Source organism: Octopus bimaculoides, chromosome 22, assembly GCF_001194135.2.
Source record: "Octopus bimaculoides isolate UCB-OBI-ISO-001 chromosome 22, ASM119413v2, whole genome shotgun sequence".
In the NCBI taxonomy this organism is placed as follows: Eukaryota; Metazoa; Mollusca; class Cephalopoda; order Octopoda; family Octopodidae; genus Octopus; species Octopus bimaculoides.
In genome coordinates this window covers 37,236,453-37,253,635 of record NC_069002.1, presented here as the reverse complement: position 1 = coordinate 37,253,635, position 17,183 = coordinate 37,236,453, and the positions used below count along the sequence as shown (strand labels likewise).

General features: G+C 37.4%; 2 protein-coding genes and 1 non-coding gene across 3 annotated transcripts in view; 1 reads left to right on the top strand and 2 right to left on the bottom strand.

Annotated features, from left to right (window-relative positions):
• Positions 1–1,684: 1,684 nt before the first annotated feature.
• Trnas-aga (transfer RNA serine (anticodon AGA)) lies at positions 1,685–1,766 on the bottom strand. The gene has a single exon. It is a non-coding gene; the product is annotated as a tRNA-Ser (tRNA).
• Positions 1,767–1,961: 195 nt separating this feature from the next.
• Positions 1,962–4,129, top strand: LOC106877116 (DNA polymerase lambda). The gene has a single exon (XM_014925911.2). The coding sequence runs from the start codon at positions 2,004–2,006 to the stop codon at positions 3,753–3,755; it is 1,752 nt and encodes a 583-aa protein (XP_014781397.1). The 5' UTR covers positions 1,962–2,003; the 3' UTR covers positions 3,756–4,129.
• A 4,267-nt stretch (positions 4,130–8,396) lies between these two features.
• Positions 8,397–17,183, bottom strand: part of LOC106877124 (prefoldin subunit 3) — a 13,646-nt gene continuing 4,859 nt past the window's right edge. The window contains exons 2-6 of the mRNA XM_014925921.2: positions 14,690–14,817; positions 13,782–13,848; positions 10,486–10,584; positions 9,407–9,545; positions 8,397–8,837 (exon numbers count right to left, since the gene is read on the bottom strand). Of these exons, the coding sequence (XP_014781407.1) occupies positions 8,773–8,837; positions 9,407–9,545; positions 10,486–10,584; positions 13,782–13,848; positions 14,690–14,817 (498 nt within the window). The 3' untranslated portion in view covers positions 8,397–8,772. The remainder of the gene's footprint in view (positions 8,838–9,406; positions 9,546–10,485; positions 10,585–13,781; positions 13,849–14,689; positions 14,818–17,183) is intronic.

Below are 17,183 nucleotides of genomic sequence, written 5' to 3'. Positions count from 1 at the left end.
TAGTCTGACCTGTTGGTCAGACTAGATGAGGTTAAGAGATAAATTCCTAAGTACATTTTGACAGAACAAAGGAAAAAAGTTAGAAACATTATGATGGGGTGCTAAAAAATGTTCCTGGCTTTAAGAGTATTGCAAAAGGCCTGGTTGGAGGCTCAACCTTCCAAGTTCTTTTTTCAGGGCTTAGAAAAACTGAAGGACCACTGCAATAAGCGTATGATTCTGAGAGGGGAATATGCTGAATAAAATCATAATTAACTTATCCTCCTCTATTTTCTTTTACCCCAAGCCAGGGACTTTTCAGCACCCCTTATAAGCTAAGGTTTCAATTCCTGGTTGAAAACTAAGAAACCAACCACTACAAGTTTACCACGGAGGTTGCTATTGTATGCTGATAGTCTGGGAGTAAAGATCAGTTGAAGGAGAAGATGAATAAATGGCCAAAGGTATGAAGGTGAACACTGGAAAGACACAGATGATAGCAAGTGCTAAAGTATGTATCAAGGTGAAAAAATCAGAGAAGTGAATATGTACAGTGTGTAGGAACCCCATTAAATGTACAATATGCATTGGGTGCATTCATCAAAAATATAGTGATGTGAGAGAGTTATTAACTGATGTGGAAGTTAAGAGTAAAGTGTGTGTGAAAGGAGCTGCAGGTGGAGAGCTAATTGAGGTAAATGTTGAAGACAGAGTGAGATAGATGTGAAAACATTATTGAAAATCAAGAAGATATACTGAATGGAGGAAGTAGAGTGGAGTTGGTGATGATGGTTTGAGTGAGATACATGTGGAAGAAGTTTTGGGAACGGAGTGGAGTGGCAATATAAAGAGGAGTGTTGCTGAAGGTGGATAGGAACAATATGGCAATGAAAGTGGAGCAGCAGAAAAGACTGGAAAGAACAGAAATGAGAATGGTTGATTGGATGGATGGATTATAGCTATCAGTGAGGAAAATCAGCAATGAATAGTAGAGAATGATGGGAGAGAGAGAGAGAGCCAGTAATGGATGTTGAAAGAGAAACAGGATGAGGTAGCTGGATCATGAGCTGATGATGGATGAAAGTGACTGAGAGGAGTGATGGATGTGAATTTGGTAGGAAGCAGAAGACTAAGAAAAACTTAGCTAAAGATGAAGGATGGGAAGATCAAGGGAATTAGTAACGGGGAAATGGAGAATATAGCGAAAATGGAGAAGACTGTCATGGTGCTGATCAGGCTAACCCTCACATTAATAGGGTAAGTTGCCTTAAGTACTTGTTTTTTATTTACTTTTTTAATATCCCTAAACTGAACAAATACCCAAGAATCGACTAAGATGTAGTGTCCTGTTGTAAAAGACATATCAGCTGTCATTTATTGCAAAGAACTTTTTATGCTATTTATCACAACGTTGTTAAATATGGTATGCAAAAAAGAATCTAGACTTCAAGTTTTACCTTGAAATTAACCTGTTGGCTTGGTAATTTATTGCAGATAATTAGCAGTAAGAAAACGCATCCAAAAGTTACCTATTGGAAACGTAATGTATTTTTTAAAAAAAATTATTATTACTACAATTGTATTTCGAAAGAAAGTTGTTACCTGCTGACAGTATATTTTATATATAAAGATGTATAAAAGACAAGTGAAAAGCTTCCAAATTGAAGTGGAAAGTAAAGAGTATATTTGAAAAGAAAAAATGTAACGTCGCCGGTAGGATTCGAACCTACGCGGGGAGACCCCAATGGATTTCTAGTCCATCGCCTTAACCACTCGGCCACGACGACTCACTACGAACGAGATTATAATTTCAGTATATATAATAACGCACTCCTTGTCGGGGTTAAAACTATAATTAATTATCTTTGATTTGTATATATATTATATATATAATGATTTATTTCGTTTATCTAAACTTTTTCGTTTATAATAAAATCTGTAGAAATAGATTTTCTTGTTAGTCTTTCAGTCTTTTATTATATACGTATTTGTGGAGATGATGTTATCGTACTAACACTAACGTCATGGCTTCTAAACGTAAAACGTCAAGTAAAGAAAGTCCCGCTGATAATAAAGAACAGAAACTTTCTCGATATTTTCCAGTTACGAGCAAAGATCGACAAAACCACAATTACTCGAAGACAGAAGAAAGTAACAGGAATCCTCGTACGTCTCTTTGTTCTAAGAAATTCTTGAAAAATGTGTCTTTGTACATCCTTTCGGCCGGAATTCCTAAAATCAGGAAGGACTTGTTTGCATCGAAAGTTGTCCAGTTTGGTGGTGTAATACTGAATGAATTCGTTCTCGGAAAATGTAGTCACGTTTTAGTGAGTGAAACAATGACGTTAGATCGAGCCTTGAAACTGTTAAAGATTGAGGAAACTTCTTGTGGTTTGCCCATTGTTTCCACCCTCTGGTTAAGTAGTTGTCTAAAGAAAGAGTCCCTCTTGCCCGCTGACTCATTTCTCTTGAATCTTCCTCGGGACACCGAGGAGCCTTCGGACTCTGTAAAAGAAGTTTCTGACCACTCAAATATTATTTCTGACCCACCTTTAAAATTACTACCCGATGAACCACCTCCTTTTGTGACAACACAGGAAGAGAAAAACACGTTTATCAAAGAGAAAAACACGTTTATCAAAGAGAAAGACCACCAAGTAAGAAATGATGCAAATGACAACGAAGAATATATTGACAACAGTCAAACTGATTTTGAAACGAATTCCCAAGTTTCTACCCAAACTGTTCCAAAAGGTCGTTGGGTGTGTTTTGAATCGTCTCGGAACAGCCCTGTTAATTACAATCGACACATCACAGATACTCTTGAAGAAATGGTGAAAACTTATAAAAGTACTAATGATAAATGGAGAGCTTACAGTTATCAGAAAGCAATTGGAATCTTGAAGAGAGAACCGAAGGAAATAACTAGCAGGGAGGAAGCCCGAAATCTTCGTGGAATCGGCGACAGTCTTGCAGATAAAATCTGGGAAATCGTTCAGAGTGGACGCCTTCGAAAACTTGATGAGTTCCAAAGTTCCGAACAGTTACAGGTATTAAACTTACTAACCAATGTCTGGGGAGCTGGACCTCACACTGCTAAACTATGGTACCAGCAAGGTTATCGTAGTTTAAAAGACCTCGAAGAAAAAGCGGTTCTTACTAAACAACAAAAAGTTGGTTTACGATATTATGATGACTTCCTCGAACGTATGTCTCGAGAAGAAGTTGCTGCAATCGAAAGAATTGTTTCTGAAAATACAGAGAAGGTTGTAGCAGGGAGTATTGTACAGGTGTGTGGGTCTTACCGTCGTGGTAAAGAAACCTGTGGAGACATTGATATTCTTATCTCTCATCCGGATGGGGAATCCCACCAAGGTTTATTGTCTCGACTTTTATCTCAGCTGAAAGAAATTAAATTTATTACCGACGATCTTATTGAAATTGAAGAAAACGGAAGTCAAAGGAAATACATGGGTGTTTGCCTGTCTCCTCTGTCACCTGATCATCATCGTCGTATCGACATAATTGTTGCCCCCTATTCTGAATATGCTTGTGCCCTTGTCCATTTTACAGGTTCAGCACATTTCAATCGTTCCATTAGACATTTAGCTAAAACGAAAGGAATGTCTCTCTCAGAGCATGCCCTACGAACGGGTGTTGTTAGAGGGAGTAGAGAAAAACTATATAAAGGAAATGCTCTTCCTACACCTACTGAGCAGTCAATTTTTGACCAACTTGGGGTACCATATAGACGCCCTGAAGAGCGGGATCATTGACAGGTTGACAACAAAATGTATTCCTATAATACTCCTATTATCTCACTTGAAATAAATGCGATTATTTGTAAAATTTTAATTTATGTAATTTAAATCAAAGAATTCTTAGAACAATTTCACATTCAGCTGGAATTTTTAAGTGCTAATCGAATCTACAATCTATTGCGGCAGAATTGGAAATTTACGCAATGTATTAACTTTTGCACCCTCACTTATGAGGTATCTTCAACTATGCAGAATACGTGCCTTGAAAAGTTTCAGTTCTATGTCCTTGTTAGACTTACATATTTTGTCTAGCTTATTTATAGCTGCCAAAGTCAAGTTCTTTCTTTGCATTAAAATCATCCTTGCTTTCTGGGATATAACCACCTAAATATTGCTTTACCTGTTTAATGATTTCACCAGTCATTGATTCCATTTGTTACAATTTCTATTTTGCTAGCATTAAAATGTAAACCAATTAGATTTGCAGCATGTTCAATACAATTTAATAAATTCTAAGTTGACTGCAGCAATTCATTGATGAGTGCAATGTCATCAGTATAAGCCAAGTTGTATTTCTGGATACCACGACCCCCTCCTAGAATCTATATCAATTTCATAATCTCTGTCAGACATTTTAAATACTTTTTTCAATGAATAATCTAAAACAATAATGAATGAAAATTGATCTAATGTATTACTTTGAATTATGCTGGTTAAAATACTAAAAACAAGCAACAAAAAAATGAGGTTTTGCCATCTATGGTTTTCACCTGGTATTCTGTGTTTTCATTAATTTTATCTCCTTCAACTCTGTAACATAGTCTTAACAAGACATAAGACCAACACAATGGTCAAAGAATGCCATTGAACCTATTCTGAAAAGTGCCACTGCTTTCATGGTTTCACATCATGAGGGTATTAGTTTAAACACTATTGCATTAAAATTATATAATAAAATGATCATTAATCATATACAACCATTTATAGATCCTTTATTGAGCTGAATTCAATATGGTTTTTAAATAACACGTTCCACTTTTATTAAACATTTTAGCACTGAGGAAAATCATTGTGAGTTTGAAAGAGACAAACTTATCATTAGCATTATTATTCTTTGATTTTTCAAAGGTATTTTATTCCATATGTAGGAAATGAATGTTCCAGATTCTTGAAGCATACAGTGTATCACCTTCTTAAACTTATCTATGAAAACACAGAAGCCCAGGTGATGACCCTATATATATATATACATATATATATGTATCTCTTTCTCTCTGTATATGTATATAAATATATATTGTCAGTGGATCATATATATATATATATATATATATATATTGTTTAATGAACAGCATATTTTTTTTTATGAGATACTAATATTTTCATGCAATGAAAACAACAGTCAACTGTCAGTAGATTACAAAAGTATATACTGTATTCATTAAGCAATATTTATTGGAGGGGAGGAGGTATTGGAAGAGGTGATGATGAAAAGGCTATAGTGAGATAGATAAAGGTGTCTTGCTGAAGAGGAAGTACAAAGTTACCCAGCTGGAGAGAAAGAGGTGAGGAATGAAGAGCGAAACAAGTGTGCTACTGCAAAGGAGATACATGGTTGTCCAACCTGAGGGAAGTGCAGGAGAAAGAGAGAGAGAGTGGGAGACAGCAGGATGGAGATGGTGGCAAAATGCTGGGCATACTCACAAGGAACAGGGATCAGAATATAAATGGAATGGTTGAGTCGAGGAAGAGAGAGATGTATAGATGGTGGCAAGTGCCAGGGCATAGCCTTGAGGTTCAAATGCCATAATATAAGTGGCAGAATAATGCAAAGGGAGTGTGATTAAAGAGTGCAAGTAAGTGGTGAAAGACCTGGGTATGTATGGAGTTGGTGGGGGACTACTGGACGGCAGTGATACAGAGGAATGGGGGTGTGAGGACAGGATTGGGGAGTGAGAGCTAGGCATAGTGTATGAAGGAGCAAATGTGAGAAAGAGAAGAGATGTAGATTGGTTTGTTGGGGTAGGGTGAGGGAAACGTTTTCTTGTTATGTGTGGGTGGAACACCCAGGTCGGGGGCTAGCAGATGGCAATAATAGTGTGAGACAGGGCATGTGGGTAGAATGCACAGGTCGGGGGCAATGATACAGTGACACAGGGCCAAGAGGACAGGATTGGGGAGTGGGAGGTAATCATAGTTCATGAAGCGGAAGAGATGTAGAGACGTAGTTTGGTTTGTTGTGGTAAAGTGTGTGAGAAGTTTTATTGTTAAGTGTGGAGGGGACAAATAGCGCTTCTAGAACTCAGTTTTGCTGATGTGGGTGGGTTTTCTCAGGAACTTTATATTGCCAGACATCTTGGTCCGTTGTCATTTCCTCCATGAGGCCCAACTTCCTGAGACTGGTCCTCACCACTTCATCCCATATCTTCCTGGGTCTCCTTCTTCCACTGGTACCATCCATTTTCAGTGATCGGCACTTCTTTATGCAGCTGCTCACATGTCCAAACCAATGTAGTCTTTTCTCTTGTATGCTAAATTTGATTCCTCTTATGTCCAACTTATGTCCCTACCTGAATACTAAATTCATCACTGTACTCATGGCCGACTCTCACCCTACTGACAGCACCACTGTACATGGCTTGGACAGCTCTAACAAGCTACTCCTAACTTCCTTAGAGACAACCATATAACAAAGTGGAGGACTCTGTTGAAAGCTTTCTCCAGGTTGACAAAGGCTAAGTACAGTGGCTTACTTTTAGCCAAGTACTTTTCCTGCATCTGTCTCACTATGAAGATGGCATTTGTGGTACTCTTCCCAGGTACAAAACCAAACTGCATCTGATCTAGTTTAATTCTGCTTCTAAACAGTTGAGCTGTAACCCTCTCAGTAACTTTCATGACTTGGTCCAGCAGTTTAATACCTCTGTAGTTATTTCTATCTAAGGCATCACCTTTACCCTTGTAGCAGCTAACTATAATGCCACTACACCAGATGTCAGGGATGGTACCTTCCTGAATAACCTGATTAACTAAACAGGTGACTAAGCTCTATCCTATGCCACTGGAAGTTTTAATTATCTCGGCAGTTAATCTTGATGGCCCAGGGGCTTTCCCTGTCTTCATGTCCTTATCTATTGTGCTGCTATCAACTCTGATGGCTGATCCTTCAATTGGTTTGGTATTTGGTAAACTCTCCTTCTCCCATTCCTTTTCCACATTTAGTAACCTTTCATAGTGACACTTCCATGCATCTTTCTTCTCTGAGTCACTAAGTGCAAACATACCAATATCCATTCGCACACATTTCTCACTCACCACATCTCTATTCTCTCTGATACACTGCTTTGCAATCCAGAACACATCTCATCCTCACGTTGTAGGACATTTGTAAATCCCTTACCTCCAGCTATTTCTTTTGCTATACCTGACACCTAGCAGCCCTTTTGGCAATACAGTTCCAATATAGGTAGAATCAGCAGAGAAGTACTCCATCCAGTGAAAGATAAATATCAATTTAATACACAACTGAAAAGGCTACTAATAGTTTCATGCTTTTACGATATTTTAACTTGGCATATTTATAAAGTATGGCATTTATCTCCAAGTTTGAAAAGTTGCTTGGATCTGGAATTTACAGTGGACCATGGACTGTATGCCAAAGTATACCTGTGTGTAATGTTACATATATATATGAGTACTGTCCATGTAAAAGTATACTGATCTGTCTATGTGTATGTATATGTAAGCGATAGGGCAAGTCTGTATATACATTAGTGTGTATGTCAGTGTCCACATATACTGTTGATACACAGATATGCTGTTCTCGATCCTATTTTAGTATCCTTATTATTAAAATACTTTGACTCTGTTGGATCTTGCAAATATTTACACACACACACACACACACACACATTATATGCGACAAAAAGTACAAAACCACATCACCGATTAACATCCCCATCTACAGAATTGAGAAATAAATCTGACATGCATACTGTTTTTCCTTTCAAGAAAATTTGGAGAAGTGAATTGACACATGAGAGCTGTAATCTCTCTTCAGCTTTCACTGCCACCAATTTCGAAACAACATAATCAGAAGGGGCCTTGATCCAGTTGGTTTCCTGTCTCAATCACAGGAATGGTAAGCACTCTGATGGGATAATCCTCTTCCCATTTCAGAGATGCAGATCCCTAATCTGGAACACGGCATGCATTGACACATTCTCTGGTTCCAACCCTGTGGCATCTGTTGCAAACTTTGGTGGAGAGAAAAACCAATAATCGCAGGAACCTGGTTGGCTGCTATCAATTTGTGCCAGTTGCTGTTGAGATGTCAGGTGTTCTGGGACCCTGTACCACTGATTTCCTCTGCAAAATAGGGATAGCATCAGCCCATTGGAGAAATGAACCCCGTGAGGTGGAATGGCCACAGCGAATTTCGTTGGCTATTCTCTGTAGCAAGGCCATTGTGGTCATTACCACAGTGAACAGATGAGTGCCCCTCTTGTTCTGGGATATGTGGGCCATTGCCCCTCCCCTTCCATCTTCGGCTGCTTTGTCCTCACCCATTTTTCTTTTCTTTTCATCTTTTTAAAGTGTAAAGTTTTAATTCATTTTTAACTGTAAAAAAAGAAAATTATTGAAAAAAGCAACACATTATCACAAGATATTTATTTATTTATTCATTTATGTCTAACATTCCATCTACACATTGATATTTCCATATGTGGCGCTTAAATAGACAAAAATGACTTTGCCAGTGAGTTTTTTCACCTGCGATATTTCAAAGGGTCAATCCATCAGACTCAATATTTTCATTCCAAAAGCCTTTATCATTATGATGTGTATGTATGTATGCATGCATGTATGTATGTATATATTTATGTCACTTGTTAAACATTTCGAGCTTTCAACATTTCTGAGGGGACCTTATCACTTATCAGTACAAGAAAACACATTGAGAGGAGGAAAGAGAAGACAGGCTTGAAAACAAAAGCAAAATCAAAACACATTAGAAACACTGTGTCTGATATTAAGTCTTTATCTCTTTGTTACTTTGTCGTCTTTTTACATCCCAATTATAAACACGAGCCATATCTGTAAAGTACTTTGTAAGGAAAAAAACACAGGAAAGAAGCAATTCATAGATTTAAATACAACTCAAAATCAAAAACGTATCAACTGGAAATATTTTACATGGAATAATAAACAACGTTTATCAATGATAACCATCACTACAATCATCATTTAACACCTGTTTTCCATGCTGGCATGGGTTGGATGGCTTGACAGGAACTGGCAAGACCAGGGGCTACACCAGATCCCATAGTCTGTTTTGGTTTGGCTTCTACAGCTGGATGCTCTTCCTAATACCAATCACCCCATAGAGTATTCTGGGCACTTTTAGCATGGCACCAGCACCCACACCAATGCCTCTACGTGGGACCTTGGTTTTAAGACCTCAATTTTGTTGTGGTGGGGGTGGGTCTTCTCTGAAAGACAATGTTGGCTTCAGAGGCATTTGGTTAGGGGCCAGAGTTAAGATACTGGCTCTGTTGAGCTTAGGATTTCATAAAATTAAACTGATATCTAAATGAAACAAACAAAAAAAAGAAGTAAATTGAAATTATGGGACCATATTTTATGATTCTCGTGGTAAAGGATACTAACTTCTAGGGTGGTGATCTGGTCTCTTAAAAAGCTAAGGTCTTCTTCAAGTTGATTCAAGCTATTATTTGCCATAGACAAATTCTTCTCCAACAAGGCTTGTGCATCATCCAGACTATACTCCAGCATTACATTAGCCTGCAAAGGGAAAAGACCAAGCATGAGCGGGAAACAAGAAAGATGTTGCTGCAAAGATATACAATGGAGAACAAAATTAATTTTTTTTATTCATCATATTTCTCTTGAAATATACTGTCATTTGATCCAATCAGTTTTGCAAATAAAAAAAAAATATCATATCTGGTGTTTCAAATAGAAATTAACAGGAAATTTTGATGGAAGTTTTAATTTAGATCACTTTAAATCAAGAACTTTTGCAGGTTAACGTCACAGGTAGTCTGTTCTGTGGATCAGATCAACTGGAACTCTTGTTGACGTAACCAATGGCATACCAGCAAATTATATAACAGTTTTCTTTTACAATGCTATTAAAGTTTCAAGAAAAATATTAACTCTAAGCATGTAGAGGACACATTGTCTTTCATGGAATAATGTGTGATGGACTCATCCTCATTTTAATGTCTACTTTCCCATTCTTGTATATGTCAGACGAGAGTGATGGAGAAAAGTTTGTATGGCCAGATACCCTACCTGTTGCCAACCGCCCCTCGTTTCCATGAGGGGTAAACAATCCCTTTGTCAACTGAGTAGCAGACAGCCTGGAGAACTGGAAACAAAGGACTTTATGTAAATGAGCCCTTTGTTTAAAAAGACCACACAACATGTCTAGAAGCTTGGAGATGTTTTTGTGTATTTGATTTAGGGATGGGCACTGTTGGAGTTAATGAGAAATAGGTGCATGGGGGGCAAAACAGAACCTTATGGCATTGAAGGATTGACAGATGTGGATCAAGGAAAAGTCTACCAGTACATGCCTTGATGGTATGTTCTAGCAGAAAGCTATATTATTTCAAGTATAAAAAACATCTTTACACATGTGAAAGAATATAATGGTAAAAAAAAGAAAAAAATTGGTGCTCTAATTAAAACATAGTGTGAAATACTAGAAGATATTTACCCCAAGCCAAAGGCACACTTTATCTGTTGGTGGGATTTTAGCCTTTGCATATAACAAGTCAGACAATAAGAATTGGGTTTCAAATGGCTCTTTGGAATCCTGGAAATAACAGAAATAATGGAATAAATGAATGGAGGACAAGATAGCATTTAATGTGAAATTTCAGTGAAATTAAAGTATACTTAATGAAAAGAACCACACCAGCAGATCAGTTTGAAATAATTAAGCAATTTGTTTTTCAACTATACGGCCTTGGATTCAGTCCTGCTGTGCAATACCTTGGACAAGGATATCCTACTAGTGTGAACCAAAACTTTGAGGGAGTTTGTTAGGAGAAACGGAAAGAAGCCCATCATACACACACACCACCACCATTTAATGTCTGTTCCGTGCTAGCATAGGTTGGACAGTTCAACAGAATCTGGTCAGCCTCAGGATGGTGTTGGTGCCCTGCTTTGATGATGCTTCCTAATGTCAACCACTTTACACAATGTATTTATTGGGTGCTCTTTTTGTGGTCATAGTACTAGTGGGGTCACAAGACAAGATCCCTTCACAGAATGGAACATGTGTGAGCATAATGGCCTTTTTCTCAGTGTTTGCTAAATTCCCTTACAAGGCACTGGTCAGCTCAGGGATATAGTCAAAGTTACTTGCCCAAGGTACTGGCATCCAATCCTCTTTATATATATATATATATATATATATATTTTAGGGACGTCCTCATTGAGAAATTTAATGTGAGGGAGGAGGAGCTACAGACTTGTGACATAGAGGGTAACTGGATATTCCTATGTGACAGCTTACTGAGCACCACAGACCAAATCTGCAGCTGGTTCAAAGTCACTTCCAGACCTAGGGTAACATGGTGGTAGAATAATACTGTAGACAGAGCCATTAGAGCAAAGAAATGGGCCTGGAAAACCTGGAAGAGTGGCGGTACCAGATAGCCAGAAGGGAGGCTGGGAGACAGGTGTGTATAGCCAAAGGAGAAGCAGAAGTTTGCCAATGTTCAGCAATGCAAGGACCAAGGAGTCTAAAGACTTCTGTCCTAGAATTGAAGATGTTCCTTGGGTTGAGGGATTTCTTTAATATTCTCACCCGTTCAGCTATGCACAGCTTGCTCCTGTGGATGTAGGAGCCTGGTTTTTCTAGGATCTTCTATAAGACTACTTGTGGAGTCCCTTTGTCCTTCAGGTACCACACATGGCTGGCCAAGAACGTGGCATATCAACTCTCCAGAACCCTGAGTAAGGATCAGTGGTTGGAGAGGTGCTGCTCGAAGGTGGTTCCGGAACATCCGATGTATCTTCATATACTACTGCTGCTGATGGCAGAGGGGACAGAATCTGTGGCCAGTGTCGGTGCTGCTATAGCCATCATCATTGCTGTTGGAGCTGGCATCATATTGGTGGCGGCTGCTGCTGCTGTTATTATCGTCATCATTACTAGGATTATTGTTAGTGATGCTGCTGCTGCTGCTATTTCTGTCAGAGTTGCTGACATGGTCATTAATACCACCATTCCTGCAACTGTTGTAGTAGTAGTAGTAGTTGGGAAAGCCTCAGCCTCATAAACGACTTCCTTCGTCTCACATTGGCCTCCCACTGGGCATCTGCTGTAGTGCCTCTATTCATAGTCTAGGGGTGTAATTTGCGCACCTGTGTAATTTACGCAGGTGATTTTCAGGATAAAAACGGTTACAAAAAAGCTTATACTCATGTAAAATTCGCACCCAAAAGTTTTCAGAATTGCCAATATGGCCAGGGGGAAGAGGTTTTCAATTTAGTTGTATTTAGTATAATTTCACTTATTTATGATTAGATTTTATTAAATTTTCATTAAATAAAAATAATTTCTGTTTAACAGGTATCACATTAAAAGCTATTAAATTACAAACTGTTTATGTTGTCTTCTTCTTCTTCTATATAAATAAAATTTGTTTTTGTCAGTCCGCTTTATTCACTCTCGGTATACCCTCCTCTTCCCTTGATGAAGTCAGTCTGCTTTATTCACTCGGTATACCCTCTTCTTCCCTCAACGGTAGCGTTCCAATAAAAATAAAGTAAACGAAAAATATGACGCCAATTGTCTGCTGGGATTTGTATTCTACTTACATTTACTGATTGTTGGAAATTTGACCTTTTTCCTTTGTTCTGAGTGCTTAATTGATATCTGCCAGGATTTTTTCATCCCATTTTTTCTTCTGTATATATATCAGGTCATTAAGAATGAAAAGTCTGATTATCTTATGCACCAAGTTTGACAGTCATTAACTCTAATGTTTTATCCTGACAATTCTTTGTTTTACAACATTGAAGAGTTACATCATCACTTTTTGAAATGCAATTCATGGTGTCTGATTATATTGTGAGTTTCTCTTGTAAATCAATTTTTGTGAACCCATGGATAGATCAAAAATTTGTGTTGCTTATGAATTCAAGTTCTGTCATGGAACCAATGCATCTCAGAGACCTCGAAACATCAATGAGGTGTTTGGTGAAGATGTGGCAAATGAGTGCGCTGTACGTTGATGGTTTGAGAAGTTCTGGTGACTTTACTCTTGAAAATCAGTCCCATGGTAAACCTGAGACCAAGGTGGATAATGATGAGCTGGAAACAGTAGTGGAAGCAGATACATCTCAAACTACACGTGAGTTAGCAACAAGGTTTGAGGTTTCGATTCCAACTGTATTGGACCAACTGAAACAAACTGGCACTCACAAGATTCTTGTACAAGGTGTCATGCAGTGGGACAGAACCTCGAACTATGTGATTGGTGAGTAACCATGCCTGCACCTGTATGTCTATTCAAAAATCCTAGGATTTGAACAGATATGTTTAAAAATCAAGGATAATAATGATTAAAACAAGGGAGAGGGATATTAATTAGTCTTCAATCCTGTTTTTATAAAGGAAAAATAGGCACAGGTGTGGCTGTGTGATAAGAAGCTTGCTTCCCAACCATATCGTTCTAGGTTCAGTCCTACTGTGTGGCACCTTGGGCAAATGTCTCCTACTATGCCTTAGGCTGACCAAAGCCTTGTGACTGGATGTGGTAGATGGAAACAAAAAGAAGCTTGTCATGTGTCCCCTCCCATCACCGCTTGACAACTGTTGTTGGTGTGTTTATGCCCCCATAACTTAGCAGTTCAACAAACAAAATGGATCGGATAGAATAAGTACCAGGCTTAAAAAAAAAAAAAAGCAAAATAAGTACTGGGGTCAATTCATTTGAATAAAAATCCTTCAGCATGGTGCCTGAAACAAGTAGAAGAATTAAAGAATAGACCAACCTTTATTGATTGTAAATGCTTAACAATATCGAGGCACGTTTTTATGTCTGGTATTTGAGTCTTCAACCTGAAAAAATAAATAAGTTAAACCATCATCATTTTAACATCAACTTTTTCCATACTTTGTAATGATTGGAGTTTATTGAGCCAGATTTTCTATGCTTGGATACCCTTCATGCTACCAACCTTTACCTGTTTCCAATTTTAACTGTATTATTTTATCACCACAAGAAAATTTATCAGTTGCTTAGCACTAGCAGGGTAGGTACTAATGTCATATATGGTGAGGTGATTTTTATAATAAAAATTAACCTTCTGCTAATCAAATGATAAACAGATAAGATGTTAATGTAAATAATAATATAAATTATAAACCACAGTGTTATACAGAAAAAGGGAGACCCTTTTCTGCCTCAAATTTATGTTTATGATGTCAATAACATTTGCACAGGCATGGCTGTGTGGTCAAAAAGTTCATTTCACAACCATGTGGTTTCAGGTTCAATCCTATTGCATGACATGTAGAACAATATCATGACCTCTAGCCTTGGGAGTCAGAGATATGGTAGACATAAATTGTATGGAGTCTGATGTGTGTATGCGTGTCAGTAATAACACCATTTGGGTTGTGGTGAGATTTGTTTATATCCCACAGCTCAGTGGTTTCAACATGTGAAGCCCAATACCCCCACTCTTACTTCACTGAAGAATGGTTGGTGAAAGAATAGAAAAGGCACATGAACTCAATACAAACAATAGTTCCAACAACAGTTACAAAAATTGATATAAAAAAAAGGGACCACTAATTTTGGGGTCAGTAGAATGTTTTAGCTAGTTTCAATGCTAAAGGGTTAAAAAGGTTTTCTAAAGAAGCTTTCTTGGAAAGAAAACAAAATCACACAACCTACCGAGCTTTCTTTGTATTCAGGTTGTAATCCATGAATTTGTATTTGCAATGTTGCTCGTCGAATCGTTTCAGAACAGACTCAGCAGCCTCATTGTTCTCAGAATTTTTCATGAAGTTTTCAACATCTTCCTACACAAAATTAAGACAACAGAGAGCAAAATAAATCACTGGATAACCACCTTGTTCGACAACAGCTATGTTGTTTGACAATAACTACCTTGTTCAACGATAGCTATGTTGTTTATAGAATAACTAGTGTTGCCCACCATATGATGGGTAACTTGGGAAGTGTACTTTTGTCACCATGGGTAATATCAAGAAATATAGCATGCATTCAATAATTGTAATGTAACTTTAACAAACTTCTCGTATATTTGCAATAAACATATTTTACCAAATTTTATCAACTTAATCACAATCTGCTCCGTCAGAAACCTATCTTTGCAAAATTTCAGTAAAAAAAAAAAAAAATGGATTTTTCAGAAAGCTATCGTTACCTGCTACAAAGTTTTGTATGTACACTCACCCTGCACCTCTTGTGTTAACTTTCTTTATTTCACTTTTACTCTTTCTACACATGTAAAGCATGATTGGAGAAATCAATAAATTAACCAACTAACATATATATCAACTACTGTTGCAGGAATTTTGCCCCAAGGTAAGAAAACAGACACATACATAGCATGTATGTATGCATGTGTACACATGTCAGAGTTGGTAAATATATCTGTTAAAATGAGATGGCAGTGTTACTTTCATTTTTGTGTAATTTAGACAATTCATTCACCGCACCATGTATATATATATAGGTCACCTGACCAAGCTTAGGACAGCAGTAACCCCAAACAAGAACTGTAGATCATTTTAACATCCCCTTCAATGCTTCAAACAGAATTCATTGAGGAAGATTTTTTTTTATTACAGCAGGATGCCCTTCCAGTCTCCAACTGATACTTGTTTCCAAGTGAGGTAACATTTTCCCACAACTGGACAGGTTTCCATGGAAGATCAAAAACAAATGACATTGCTTTTATGATGGTAAACAAGCCACATATCAAAATGAGGTACAAACACACACATATATTGGCAGATACAAATGTAGATGAAAAACCATCAGATGCTGGATCACTGCTAAATCAAATTTTGGCACAAGGTCAGCAAGTTCAAGAGAAGGGGTTGATTACATTTATCCCAAGGCTTAGCTAGTAATTAGTTTATCGACACCCAAAAACATGAGAAGCAAAGTCCACCTTGGAGGAATTAGGACTCAGAATGTGAAGACAGACAAAAAGCCAGTAAGCATGTCACCCAGTATGCCAATTATTCTGCTAGCTTGTTGCCTTAAGACACACAAATAATATTTGATGACCTCACTGGAGCTGGCATCATATAAAAAGCACTCAGTACATTCTGTAGTTGGTGTTAGGAAGGGTAACCAGCCATAGAAAACATGTCAGAGTTTGGCAGCTCCTATTACACCCTCCAGCTCATGCCAGCATGTAAAACAGATATATGATGATGATTTTCCTTTGCATAAAGCCATACATTTGACAGTGATGGGTCAAGAAACTACTTTACAAAATGGAAAGTCTATTCCAAAAGAATTTCAAGAGAAAAAAAAATGAAAGTAAATAAATGTTATCTGATTCATTAATAAATAATAATGGATTCAAATTTTGGTACAAGGCCAGCATTTTTAGTGGGAGGGAGTTAGTCAATTAGATCAATCCCAGTGTTTATTTTATTGACCTCAAAAGGTAAAAATTCTCTATCATGAAGTATAAAGGACACAGTTAAGTCTTCAAGAGTATGTATATGCCATGGAAGAAGGGATGGATAACGAAGAGAAAAATATTATTAAATATTCATATTTGAAATGCATAATTAGTGTGTATCAAAATTAGCAATCAGTTAATCAGCAACACATTTTACTGACATTTAACATAATTCGGATGGACTGAGGCAAACATTTTTTCTTGTTAGGAATTTTATAGTTTCACAAATGAGGCTATACAAAGTTTTATGAAGGAAAAGGTTAATATGATTTTGCCTTCTAGAAAGCAGCCTGTTAGATAAAAGCTCTTATCCATTTTTTTTTGTTTTTTTCAAAAATTTTCACTGCTTTACAACAGTTGTTGACAGACATCCAAAACAAACTGTTAGTTGTTTGGTAACACGAGTAGCTGGATAAGAAATTCTAAGTAATAGGTAGGTTTAGTTAGTAATGTGCAAATAACCTAGAAAGAGGGAAGAAGGATGATTGATATATATATATATATATGTATATATATATATATATACACACACACACACAGAGTAGAAGAGATACTTGGTGTTGCTTGGGATTAAAATGTCATAGTTTTTTATTGTTTTACTTGTTTCAGTCATGTGACTGCAGCCATGCTGGAGCACCGCCTTTAGTTGAAAAAACCGACCACAGGATTTAATCTTTCTAAGCCTAGTACTTATTCTATTGGTGTCTTTTGCTGACACAC